The sequence below is a fragment of the Myotis brandtii genome, unplaced genomic scaffold, assembly GCF_000412655.1.
Source record: "Myotis brandtii unplaced genomic scaffold, ASM41265v1 scaffold479, whole genome shotgun sequence".
Classification (NCBI taxonomy): Eukaryota; Metazoa; Chordata; class Mammalia; order Chiroptera; family Vespertilionidae; genus Myotis; species Myotis brandtii.
The window spans coordinates 576628-590312 of NW_005368305.1; the positions used below are offsets into that span (position 1 = coordinate 576628).

Below are 13685 nucleotides of genomic sequence, written 5' to 3' on the forward strand. Positions count from 1 at the left end.
ATATATATATATATATATATATATGCCTAAGCGACTGTTATGGCCGGTTGACCGAATGACCAGTCGCTATGATGATGCACTGACCACCAGGGGACAGACGCTCAATGTAGGAGCTGTCCCTGGTGGTCAGTGTGCTCCCACAGCCAACCTCCTGTGGTCCCTCCCCCCCCACCTCGGCCTCCCACCAGCCGGCCCCGATCAGGACTGGGCGAGATGGTCCCGATCAGCCCCGATCATCGGCCAGGCCAAGGGACCCCGCCTGTGCATGAATTCGTGCGCTGGGCCTCTAGTATTGAAATAATACTCTACTGACAATAGTGTTTTAAATTGAAATATATACAAAGTCAACTGCAATGATCTATTAAAATATTATTTAGGCCTGGCCGGTATGGCTCAGTGGTTGAGTGTTGACCTGTGAACCAGGTAGTCATGATTTGATTCCTAGTCAGGACACATGCCTGGATTGTGGGTTCAATCCCCAGTAGGAAATTTGCAGGAGGCAGCTGATCAATGATTCTCTCTCATGGTCAGGACACATGCCTGGACTGTGGGTTCAATCCCCAGTAGGAAATGTGCAGGAGGCAGCTGATCAATGATTCTCTCTCATCATTGATGTTTCTATTTCTCTCTCCTTCACCTTTCCTCTGAAATAATTTTTAAAAAATATTTAGGCCCTGGGCAGGTATCTCATTTGGTTAGAGTGTCATCCTGATATGCCACGGTTATGGATTCAATCCCTGGTCAGGTCACACACAAGAATCAACCAATGAATGCATAAATAAATTGAACAACAAATCCATGTTTCCCCTCTCTCTTTCCTCTCTAAAATCAATCAATAAAAAATTATTTAGAACTTCCCTATTTACAATGAATCTAATCTTTAAACTCTCAGTAGATCTTTGAGCCTCTTTCAGTTTACTATGCTGGTTGGCAGTTAATTTGCATATCGCCTGGATTAGCCAAAGGGAAGCGTGTCAGAGGTATGGTTAATTACCATGTTTGTCTATTATTAGACTAGAGGCCCGGTGCACAAAAATTTGTGCACTCGGGGGGCGGGGGGAGGGGGGTCCCCCCTCTTTTCCTCTCTAAATCAATCAATAAAAAATTATTTAGAACTTCCCTATTTACAATGAATCTAATCTTTAAACTCTCAGTAGATCTTTGAGCCTCTTTCAGTTTACTATGCTGCACTCCTTTGTGAGAGAGTAGAAGGCAATATTCTATCCTCCTGCCTTGGTCACATTTTAGACTCAGCTACAGTCATTAATGTTACATGTCTAACCATAAACATTCATTTATTGGTAACTTGTATCATACTGATTTTAAATTATAAATATAAGAACCAAGTAATATAATTAATTTCCCTTTACTTATAACCTAGAGAAAATTTAAGGTTTGCCTTTTTTTTAAAAGAAAAAATAAAACAGATACAGTTGTCCTCATGCCCATACCACTCTTGGTTTCATGCCCTAGAGCAAGCATGTCAAACTCGTGGCCAGTGGCATGCTGCCCGAGAGTATGACATGCTTGCCTAGAGGTAAACACTCTTGTGTAGAGTTTTGTTTTTCCAATTAAATGTTTATGTACCGTATATGTAAGTTTAGTTTGTCTGCCTTTTTAAAATGTACATCAATAGCATCATTACATATAGAGTCCTTAGAAGTTGGCTTTTTTCACTCAACATTGTTTGAGATTCATCCATTTTAATAAAATGGTCTAATTAGTTAATTTTGACTGCAGTATAGTATTCCACTGTATGGATATGTGACAATAAATTCATTCTGTTATTAATGGACATTAGGCTGCTGCTGCTTTTTCATTATAATGTGGAAATAAGCATTTTAGTATTTGTTTCTTTTGTCACATAAGCAATATCTCTAGACCTACAGTTTTGAAATTTGGGGTACAAGCCCTGTGAGTATGCAAAGAATTTCCATGCAGCATGCAGGTGTGCTCTTAGGGAACTTCATGGACTTTCACCTTCCATGTGTATTTTCCACAGCTGTTCTGCCTAAGGATGAACTTAAGAAGGTGAGCTTCTCCTTTCCTGCCTTCCTTTTGCAGTTTCCCTATTCCCATGTTATAAAAGGAGCACATACCTTTCACCCACTTCTGATTGTACTATAATGCATCATATTAAAGTGTCCTAACCTCAGGAGCCCCCAAGAGACAATTTGAAATATTGGTGTCAGTGCCAAGAAAGTGAGTAACTCTATTTGCATCAACCAAATAACCAAAATTAATTTTTGATCAGTTTGACTTTTTATTTTTTGGTCTTATAAGCTCAGGAGTTCAAAAATGAATGCCATCATTATAACAAAACTCTCTTCTCATCTACTTATGTGAAAAGGATTTTTTTTTAACACTTATGTTTATAGAAATGAAAAACAGGAATAGAATTTATACTTGGCCTGACTCATTTCACGGGGAGCAGGCAACCAGGAAGCAGTGGCCTGGGTGTGCGGTGGGAGTCTGGTGCTGGAGATGTGGAGGCCTCCAGAGCCATGAGTAGGCCAGGCAGTGGCAAGCATGTCGTCTATGCAGCAGCTTGTTTCTGTGTCAAAAGGGCTGAAGGTCAGGCTGAGGCTGCGAGGTCACAGAGGGACAGTCTGGGCCCATGGCTGGGGCGGGCTCCACGGCAAGTCTTCACACCCAGGTTGCCTACCTGGGGAACTACAGGAGAGCCGTTTCCTTCCCTGCATGCCTTTTACTGAGAAAACTTAACATTGTGCTGACTTTAAAGGTGCACTACTTAAAGGAGTTCCATTATTGGAGGGCATATATTGAAGGGTGCATTCAGAGGTGAGGCAATAAATTGATAACTGACAAAATATATGAGTTTAGGAGGAAAATGATGTAAAATTTCCAAATCATCAAGTTTATTGTATTTTTAAAATGAATGATGGTTGGAGGTACTGAATTACTATGGCATTTAGACCCAGTTATATACATTTTGATCCACAGGCCAATGCTTTATCCACTAAGCTAAGTGATATTTACTAAAGTTCACTGAAAACTATTATGTTAAAATTTTGGCCAATGTTATATGTCTAACTTAAACTGCAAAGGAGTACATGGTTTTTCAAAATTCCTTTAGGATTTTTAGGGACTATGAGAACAAAATGATCAAAGACTTGGTGCTAAGAGAATACAGCTAGAAGTGAAATTGCTGGGTCACAGGGCACAGATAACATCAGCTTTATAAGATACTGTAATTTTGCTCTCTAAAGTGGATATACCAATCCAAATTTCAACTCTCAGTGCTTCCCCAATCATTGCCAACACTTGGTGTTATCTTGCCCTCGTTTAATTTTTTAATATTTTACTTAAAGTTTCTTCTAAAAAATTGATTTTAGAGAGGGAGTAAGGGGGGAGGGAGGGGGAGAGAGAGAGAGAAACATCGCCCATGTGAGAAAGACACATCAATCAGTTTCCTCCCCCCATAAGCACCCTGACCTGGATTGGATCTGCAACCTAGGTATGTGCCCTGGCCAGAATCGAACCTGAGACCTTCTGGTGCATGGGACAATGCTCCAACCTACTGAGCCACATTGGCCAAGGCTAATTTTTTAATCTTTTAGAAAGGTTGATTCAAGCGTCCTGAAAATTTATTCACAATATACCTCCTTCCAAATTCTTTCCAAAACCAGAAAGCCAAGTTAGGAGGTTGAACCAGAGTGATGCCCCTGCAGGCTTCCTGAATTCTGGGTGGCTGGGAGCCCTGACTGGTTGCTTAGAGATGCTTTCAACCTCTTCGTGGAGAGCACTTGCTACGCCCCTGCCAGATGCAGAGTGCTCCACTGTCCATCATGGACAAGGAGGGGGTGGGGGGGTCTATGAAGCTGTGAGAGAAGTATGTTCCAGGTATCCTAGGAGAAGATAGGAAAGGCCAGGTGTGTGAAGCCCTAGATGTGTGAAGAAATTGGGAGGTGGAGGTGAGAGGAGGGGGCTCCACAGGCCTCTAGTTGACTTACAAGTTACATACTTGTCTACTGGTAGCTGATGTCTGCTCTCTGTGGTGGCTGAACTAAGGGCATGGTCACGTGTAGGAGACTATAAGTGAGAGCATTGTTATTTTAAAATACTTATAATGAAAAAAAATCACTTGAATTTGAAATTAATTCACAAATCTCAGTATCACATTTACTATTACATTAGAATAAATTTCTTTATTGTTGTTTATCCTCACCAAAGGATATTTTTCCATTCATTTTTTTAGAGAGAGTGGAAGAGAGAGAGGGGGGGAAGACAGAGAGAAACATCAATGTGAGAGAAACACATCGACTGGTTGCCTCCTGCAACTAAGGTACATGCCCTTGACCAGAACTGAATCCGGGACCGCTTGGTCTGCAGGCTAATGCTTTATCCACTGAGCTAAACTGGCTAGGGAAGAACAGTTAAATTTTTTAAGTTTAATTCAGCTTCGTAAGTTTTGAATGCTTGTGAGAAGAAAAAGGTTTAAAAATCACTTATTTGTGGGGGGTTTCTCATTGGTGGCAATATTAAAATTTTTAAGAGGTTATCAGTTAAAACATGACAAGACTTTATTTGAAAGTTCTAAACAAATTCATGATTCCCAAATCTTCATTTTATTCTTCTCACCAATTATAGAATAAAGAATATGATCCCTGGCTAGTATGGCTCAGTTGGTTGGAGTGCTATCCCGGTATCCCGAAAGGTCACGTTTGATTCCTGGTCACGGCACATACCCAGGTTGTGGGATTGATCCCCAGTCAGGGTGTCTATGGAAGCACCCAATCTCTCCCTTCCTCCCTCTCTAAAAGAAATAAAAACAAACAAAAAAGACATTTCCTCAGGTGAGGATTATAAAAAGGATTATTTTTTGCTCCAATTCCTCCCAGTTTATATCAGTTCGGTGTACAATATTTTCTAATTATGTCAGGACATGAAAAGGTTGGGAAACCTTGATATAGGCAATGGGGGGGAGTTACTGGGTTTTCATAGCTTCTTGTGTATTAACTCCATTAGAACCATTTTATGTACTACCTTTGTAGAGATCCAATCTAATTCATGCTATAGGCCCCAAGCAATTTAGGTTTTGAAACCATGTGTTCAAGCATAAGCACACTTCCTTTCCAAGCCTGGCTCCACCGAATCCCTAACTTTTCTTAATTCCTAGGGTGGTGGGAGAAGTGTGAATGTAATTTTCAATATGTAAATTTCACAGTAAGCTATGTTTTGAGAGTATTTTATTTAATACATTTGTTCAAAGATGTCTATAAGCTGTTGGCTAACAAGGGTTAAAATTTTGGATGAATAATCAGAGTTTTAGATAACCAAGTCCAATCCTTCATTTCACAGATGAGGAAACTGAAGCTCAAGGAAGAGTCTGGGCTCATGTAGCATTAGAGTCAGAGCGTAGAGTGGACAACAGGTGTCAAGTCTCCTAGTTCTGTGCCTCACTGTACCAACCTAAGCTTGTATATCACTCATATATAAATAGGCTTCCCTTTTTTAAAATACATTTTTGAGTACTTTTTGGTTCTTTAAATACATAAACATGGTGATTTATTCAGAGGAGTTAGGTGTGTCTAACAAGGATGCAGCAGGTATGATGACAGTTCCAAAGTGAGGCAGTGCCTAGAAGAAACTGTATCTGGAATGATTAAGGATGGAAGGAAAAGAGCCATTTTCTTCATAAATGACAGCCGTTTGCCTCAACATCCAAAATGAAGACTGCAAAGCCAAACTAAAGCAATATAGGGGTTTATAAACTATATTTAATACTGGCATATTGAAGTTAAGTTGCTTTTTTGTGTGCTAACCAGTCTATAGTCTGCTTTTAAGCTTATATATAGCCAAGGTGAGGTAAAATATTAAATTCTTCCCAACTATTCAGTTTAAGATTTATGATATATTCTCAAATTTGAGCTTCACTGCTCAGATTACAATAGGAGCTAACATATAATTATACACAATATAAGGAGTATTGCAGTTTATTTAATACTAAAAGTTTTCATGCTTCATAAACAATAAACTATATATCAATGACCACTTTTTAATGCTTTATTCATTGATTAAAAGAATATACATTTAACATAAACCATATAACATCAGTCATCAGGTCAAACATTCAGCTGGTTTCCTTACAGTTTCTGTCAGGAGTTATTTTATCTGATCACATTTATAAGATAAAATCTCACCACATCTGGCATTTACACACACTGTGCCAGTGGATTCACACTACTGATGTACATATAAAATCCGCATGGTATGTGCCCACTGGAGACAAAACAGTGCACACCTGTCAAAAGGTCATTTTAATATAAGATGGTAAAACCATTTGTAAAACACATATAAACTTTTTCCATAAATAGAATCATATCTGGACATCTGTTGCATAAATTGTGTTTCCAAAGCTTACAATAGAGCAGCCAGGTCTCAGCACTGCTGGGCACCCATGTTGGCTACTTTATTATTGCAGACTGTTCGTTAACACTAAATGCACAACATTCATACCACTTAAAACTGGGGTCAGATGGAAGTCTCACAGAGACCACATCTGTACCGCGGTTGCCCTGAAACAGTTAAATTGGCTTTTAAAGCCTCTCAGATATAACAAGGTTTTAAAACATACTTCATGGAATGTTCTTCATGTATTATAGCAGCTCATACCTGTGATAGAACAAGTTTTCAGTTTTTCCTCTCTTCCTTTACATTCACTATTCACAGTGAAACAGGTGCATGTTTTTTTTTTCTTTTTTTTTTTTTTTTTTTTTTTTTTTTTTTTTTTTTTTTTGTTGTAAAAAAAAAAGCAATTTCTACACTGCCATAATTCGACCTTAAATATTACAATCTAGCAGAATCTGGCTGGCCAGAGTGGGCCGGCCCCTGCCAGCATGTGGGCACTTCTTCAGTTAAGTCTATTCTTTGGCAGCTGACACGCGCGCTGACAGAGAAAAATTCAGTGACTTGTTGCTAGGGATTTCACGACTAATGTGTGTTTACAATTCTGTTTTTTTTATTTTCTTTTAGAAGGTTTTACCTCCACTACTTGAAATCTGGGCTTAAAAGCTAACTTGAATGTGTAATATAATTGATAAATAAAATCATGTCAGATATAGTTTCTAAAAATCCAACAATTTGAGTATTTGTTTATGTAAATGCATTTTAAAAAAGGGTTAAGCAAGATTCTAACCTAATACTATACAAAATTCAGAATGGTAATTGGTGATAATCAATTTTATATATGTAATGAAAGTTAAAATCTTGGCTTTTCTGTTAAAGATAACTCATTTGGGACATTATCCTCCCTTCGATTTTAAATAAAAATTAATGAAATGATATTAGAATGCGTGAATGCAGTATATTGCATACAAATCCACCAGGCTATGGGTATATATCTATATATGTATAAAAATATTTTGGCTCCTGAGTTCAACTCTGACACACAAAGAATAAAATAATCAAAAAGAGAGAGTAACTCAGTGAAAAATAAAGTTAGCCAGCAACCTCAGACAACCTTCGGTTGTGTATCTTTAAGGTTTGGTAACAAGTCTATTAACCGTGAAAGCCCTATACATTGTCACTTTGAACTTCTAATCCAATACCCGACTACGTTCTTTGATCAAGAAGTAGAATATACATATATAATTCTATGAAGCTAATACTGATTAAACACAGCACAAAGGGATTAATTCACACTACTGAAAAAAACATAATAGGACCCTACTTGCATATGTAACCACAGGAATTGTACATTTAAAAAAAAGCTAAATGTCTTCGCTAAAGCTTTGCATCTCTCTGTAAAAATGACGATTTGGTTCAGTGAAGACACTGAGTGATTCGATGTCCATGACTGCGTGCCAAGGTTGACCCAGGCCCAGGGATACCTGCTCAATAAGGTTATGCACTGGATCCACATCCTGGTCGGCCAGTTCACCTTGGTCAAAATCAATGCTTTCTTCGGTGACTTCAAGTACTTTTAGATTAGAGCCACGAAGACGAGCAATGGCAATGAGGTTGTGTGCCCACACTGTGTAACCTTTAAAAAAAGCAAAACACAAGCATTATAATTTCCTTGCATTTTATTTTGTCTATATGATAAGTTAATCTTTTCCACAAATTGGTATCACAATGACTACTTTGGTCCTTTTCCTTTAAAAATATACTGAGATTTGAGAAGGAAGTATGATTGTTTAGTGAGCAAAAAAAAAAAAAAAAAAGACTAAGTTTGATATTGTCTCCAAGAATTTACTGTGGGTGGTGAAATGGAAGGTGCTGTAATCCTATTCCGATACCACATTTAGTAAAATCATACATGTTTAAAATATAATTTTCTAACTGGATAATGATGTAGCATAAAGAAATTTTTTTTTTACTTCATATATATGTGTCCATTAATAATATATAATTAAACTGGTGTTTTTCATTAGTGAAAATCATTCATAGTCCAAAGTTATGAAGTGACACTTTAAACTTTAAAGATAAATTGTTAATTGTCAGTAGCAAATATGTAAAGTGCAAAACAGTCATGGGAATGATATATACTAACTTCAGAATAATAATTACCTCTGGGAAGGAATAAAATGGGAGGCTTTAGCTGTATCTAACATCTTATTTACTAAAAGAAGAAAAAAAAGCTTTAAAAAGACTAGGTTAAATTAACTTTGAAAATAACCTAACATTTCTTTATCCCATTCAAAATCCTCATTTTATTTATTACCTTCAACATTGGTCTATTCTTTGCTACTATCTCTGCTGGCTGACCAAATTACAAAACAAAACTTGAAAAGCAAGACACAAATGTGGCTAAAAAGAAAAGAAACAGAGGTAATAAAGGGAGTGTAAGATAAGTTCACAGAGACTTCCTAATTTGTACCCTGTACATGTCTTATAAGTATCAAAAAGGAAGTAAAATGTTTTTCTAATTTATCAGAATGAAACTCTCTCTCCAAATAAGAACAGTTCACATTAAGATGAAAGGCCCCAGTATAAAATAAGAATATGCCCAATCAATGGAATCACCAAAAAAAAAAAAAGTCATATAAATTAATATGGTAATACCTAGAATCTAGAAGATGGGGCAATGGGAATGAAAAAAAAATCATACTTTCTCTTCCTTCCATGTTATCTTTTTAAGAGATCTGTGATTACAGGAAATATTTTTACTGTCAGTAAATATGTTTTCTTAGATAAATTGATTTCAAATACCATTTTTGTGAAATGCCATAAATCGCGTGATGGAAGAAAAAGTAACAGAACTTGGATAAGAATCCTTAGGGTAGAGATGTGACTTCCTACTTGTAAGTGATATAACTTATAAACTTTAAAGTCTAAAAATCTGCATATCAATTTGTTATAAGATTTCTTAACACTAAATGCCAATGTTATCTTTTATAGCATAAAACATTTCAGATGTAATACTGATATCAAATTAAACTAATCGAAAATCACCTACCATGAATTGCCAGAAGAGAAAGCTTTGTGCACCTCCACGCTAATAACACCAATGGATCTTCGTTTCGGTTATCACTAAGATCTGGAAAACCAGACGTGTCAATCACATCATTCATTAATATGAAATGAGTGAGGAACTTGTCATACTGCCTAGATATAAGATCAACAATAGCTCCTGAAACACAAGTGATGTAGCTGTCAAAATGAATCCTCTCTAGTGGTATACTGGGTTTCAGAATCTTTAACATGTCTTCACTCTTAATATCAAAAGCCATGATATAGACCCGGAGGCTGGGGCTCCTTCGTGACAAGGCTTTCCAATGCTCATCATTTGGCATGTTGTCCAGAGACTTGTGCATCACAGAAACATTGTGGACCAGGAGAGACAGTCGCTGCAAAGGCACATGGTTGCTATCGCTTAAGACTCTTGCCATCTCAGCTGTAAAGTCGCAGAAATCCAGGGCAAGTGAGCGCAGATTCACAAATCGCTCTAGTTCCACTGTAGTGATAAGGGTGCTGTTACCAGGAATATTGTTGTCCAGTAAACTCAGGTGCTCCATGGTGTTGGCAATAGAGTTTGAGAGAGATGACAGTGATGTTGGGGTTACTATTTCCAGCATAAACCCACAGGACAGCCATTTCAGTTGCCTACTATTACTCAGTATTTCTTCAAACAGCTGCTGAATTCTGTAAGAAAAACACATGCCACAAAGATCCTGTTAACATTTGGCTCTAATCTTTTAAGACTTTTTTTTAAAAAAACAGGCAATGAAATGGCATGCAATTTTGAGATCCATTTTTCTCTCAGTTAATTTCTATCCAACTCACAAGTATTATCATAAATGCCATTAAAATTCACATTAAAATATAAGGAATAAGATGTATTAAACATATAGACATATTAAAAATATAGAGATATGTTCAAGGAAAGCAGCATTTTATTCCAGTATAGCAGGAAAGACTGGTGACATACAATTTGTGTTATAGCAAAAGCAAGCCGAGAAATAAGTTTCACAAAGCAATAATTACCCAGAAAATTCCTTGATTTGTCTTAAAACTTACGACACGAAATGGCATATAATGGTTATTGTATTTCATTGTTAAGACATTTCCAGGACATATGCTCTTTTTAGAAAAATAATCATTACTCTTCTGATTGTATCATACCTTAAAATTTCTCAAAAAAAACTGAAATTATTATTAAATAAGCCCCTTTCTACTAACTATATAACTTACTGCTTGATTTTTTTGCCATCAGGGTCCACCTTGCTGAGGTATGTACTTGACAAATTTCCTTGCTGTAGTGGAACGCTTATATCTCCAAAAAGGCTAAACTTCTGGAGGTTCCTATAAGAAAAATAATTTAAAATAATTGTCTAAATGATTCATATAAAAATAAAATATTAAAAATACTCAGAAGAAATATTCTAGGAAAGTTTCTAGCTTATTACTCACTTAGTAAACAATTAAGGACTTTCAGTTTGTTTTGTACACACATGAAAAGCAATGTGATACAGGAGAAACAGCATAAGCTCTCAAGAATGAGTCCTGGGGTATAACATCAGTTCAGGAACTCAATATTTTAATGACCATGTAAAAGTCTCTTAATTTCCCTGAGATTCAATTATTTATCAGTAATAATAATAATACCTATCTTAAAAGGTTTAAGGATAGGTGAATAAATATAAAAATGACATATGAAAGAACTGTATAAGCTCTAAGTTTTATATAGATGTTAATTATAAAAATTTCCCAAACCAGTTAACTTAATCAGTGTCTTAAATTCTCAAGGGTGGGGCACTGCCCTGAAGCTATCTTCTCAGTAAGACTATTCTTTGACTAAAATCTAGAGAACATCCCCCCAGTTTTATGATCCAAAGTATAGCTGATGATCAAGAGAGATAAAAACTATTTAAAAATCTTTCAGTTTTAGATAATTTTAGCTAAAAAACATATACGTTTCTAGTAGTAAGATTCTAAATAAAGTAGGAAAAAAACTAACTGGATACAGATAAAAAAGCTTAAATGCCAACAATAAGCAACTAGAGATTCCACTTATAACACAACACTTAGGGACTTGTATGCATGCATATTAGTATAACCAATGGACACAGACACTGGGGCGTTGGGGGTTTGCCCGGGGTGGGAATGGCTAGGGGGAGGGGGGAGTGTCAATCGGGGAAAAAGGAGACATATGTAAAACTTTACACAATAAATTAAAAAAATAAGATTAAAAAAGCACAGGATAACTTTTAATAAGAAATATATAACCCACAAGAGTGATAAAAGATTTAAGTAAATAAAAGATTTAAGTAAATGAAAAATAACATTTGATAGTATGTCCCATTTTTCCCAAATTAAATAACCTTAGTTTGATTAAAAAGCCTGATGATTCTATAATTTAGGTTGAAAAATAATCATGAATTTATTCATTCAATCAATGAATACTGAGGGCCTATTAGTGCCTGGCACTGTGCATTCTATTGGAGACAAGACAGTGATCCAGTACTGTGAAGGACAAGCATACGGTGTCACGTATCTGGGTATATCTGATATTGTGTAAGTCAGAGAAGGCTTCTCTAAATAAATTGATTAAAAGGGGATCTTAGGGATACTTGGTAGTTAACCAAGAGAAGGGCAAGGAAAGGTGTTACAGGAAAAAGGAAAAGCATGTGTAGAGTCCCTAAAGTTGAGGGCAGCAGAGTGAGCTTGAGATACTCAAAGCAATCTAGAGTAGAGAATAAACATGAAATGAGCCCATAGAGATTAATGAAGTTCTATGTCAAATAAACATTCTTGGTTTTGTCTTCAAAACAATAAGATGCCCCAAAATGACGTTAAGCAGGGAATAAAATGATTAAGTTTGTGTTTGGAAAATATTACTGCTGCGTTAGAACAACCTGGAAGGAGGTAGAGTCAAAGTGGGGAGACTAGTTAAGAGAATATTTTAGTAATAGAGATGACAGATAATGGTAGATTGAACTGGGTTTTTGATGGTAGAGGTGAAGAAAATGGGCAATTTAGGAGCTAAATTGGATAGAAAGGGGTGCTGGATTATCTATAGGAGGTGACGGAGGGAGTAGTCAAGAATAACTTGTACATTTTCTGGGTTGTGGAACAACACAGATGGTAGAGCTTTTCATTGACACTGGGATTCTTAGAAAACGGATCAGAAATTAATTAGCTTTTTTGGGGGGGCACTGGAGGGTGGAGGTGAGGTGTTAGAATATTTAGATTATATAACTACTTTGCATATGTTGAGCTTGAGGTTCTTTAACAGGGTCAAGTTAAGATGTCAAGTAGGCAATTCTAGGTCTGGAGCCAAGCAGTTATCTGGATGATAACTGAAGTCAAGAATGGGAACAGTGGGGCTTACTTAGGGTAAGAGTATAAATGAGAAGAAAAGCCAGTAAAAAGTTGTGAGGAACTTCAATAATTAAACTAGAGAAGGATGAGGCTACAAAAGAGAGGTGACAAGTTGGCGAAAAGTCGGGAGTGTGGAAATCACAGAGACTAATGGATGACTCTTTTACAAAGAATACAGTGATCAATAGCTGTGTCAAATACTGACTTGAGGTCTTATAATATAAGGGCTAACCCTTCATTTGACTTAACATGGCGATCAGAATGGAAGTCATTTTATGTGGTGTGGTTAGAAAAACTGGATGTGAGGAAAGAGAGATAGCAAAAAAGACAAATCTTTAAAAAAAATCACTGTGAAAAGGAGAGATGGAAGAGACTTCTCAATAGACCAAAATAACCCACAAAGATATCATTACATACTAAAACATCAAATCAAGGTAAAAGTGGTATGAAAGTGCAATACATTTTTATCTAATTTCTGAGGGAGAAAACTTTATAAGCCTAGAAATAACAGAATAAATTAGAAAGAGAAAAATTTGACTATATAAAAACGAAAAAATTGATATTTAATAGCACATCTCACTAAAAAGGAAAAACCAACATAGTGAGAAAAATATTTGCAACACATATTATTTTTATATATATACTAGAGGCCCGGTGCACAAAAATTTGTGCACTCAGGGGGAGGGGGTGGTTCCCTCAGCCCGGCCTGTGCCCTCTCGCAGTCTGGGACCCCTCGGGGGATGACCACCTGCTGGCTTAGGCCCGCTCCCCGGGGGATTGGGCCTAAGCTGGCAATCAGACATCCCTCTGGCAGCCCGGGAGCCCTCGGGGGATGTCCACTTGCCAGCGGGGAGCAGGCCTAAGCTGCAGTCTGACATCCTTAGTGCTGCTGAGGAGGC

The 13685-nt window shown here is 36.9% G+C and overlaps 1 protein-coding gene across 1 annotated transcript in view; it reads right to left on the reverse strand.

Moving 5' to 3' along the window:
- Positions 1-7492: 7492 nt before the first annotated feature.
- The window catches only part of FBXO33 (F-box protein 33), a 28532-nt gene continuing 22339 nt past the window's right edge, over positions 7493-13685 (reverse strand). The window contains exons 2-4 of the mRNA XM_014547533.1: positions 10657-10792; positions 9422-10107; positions 7493-8005 (exon numbers count right to left, since the gene is read on the reverse strand). Of these exons, the coding sequence (XP_014403019.1) occupies positions 7734-8005; positions 9422-10107; positions 10657-10792 (1094 nt within the window). The 3' untranslated portion in view covers positions 7493-7733. The remainder of the gene's footprint in view (positions 8006-9421; positions 10108-10656; positions 10793-13685) is intronic.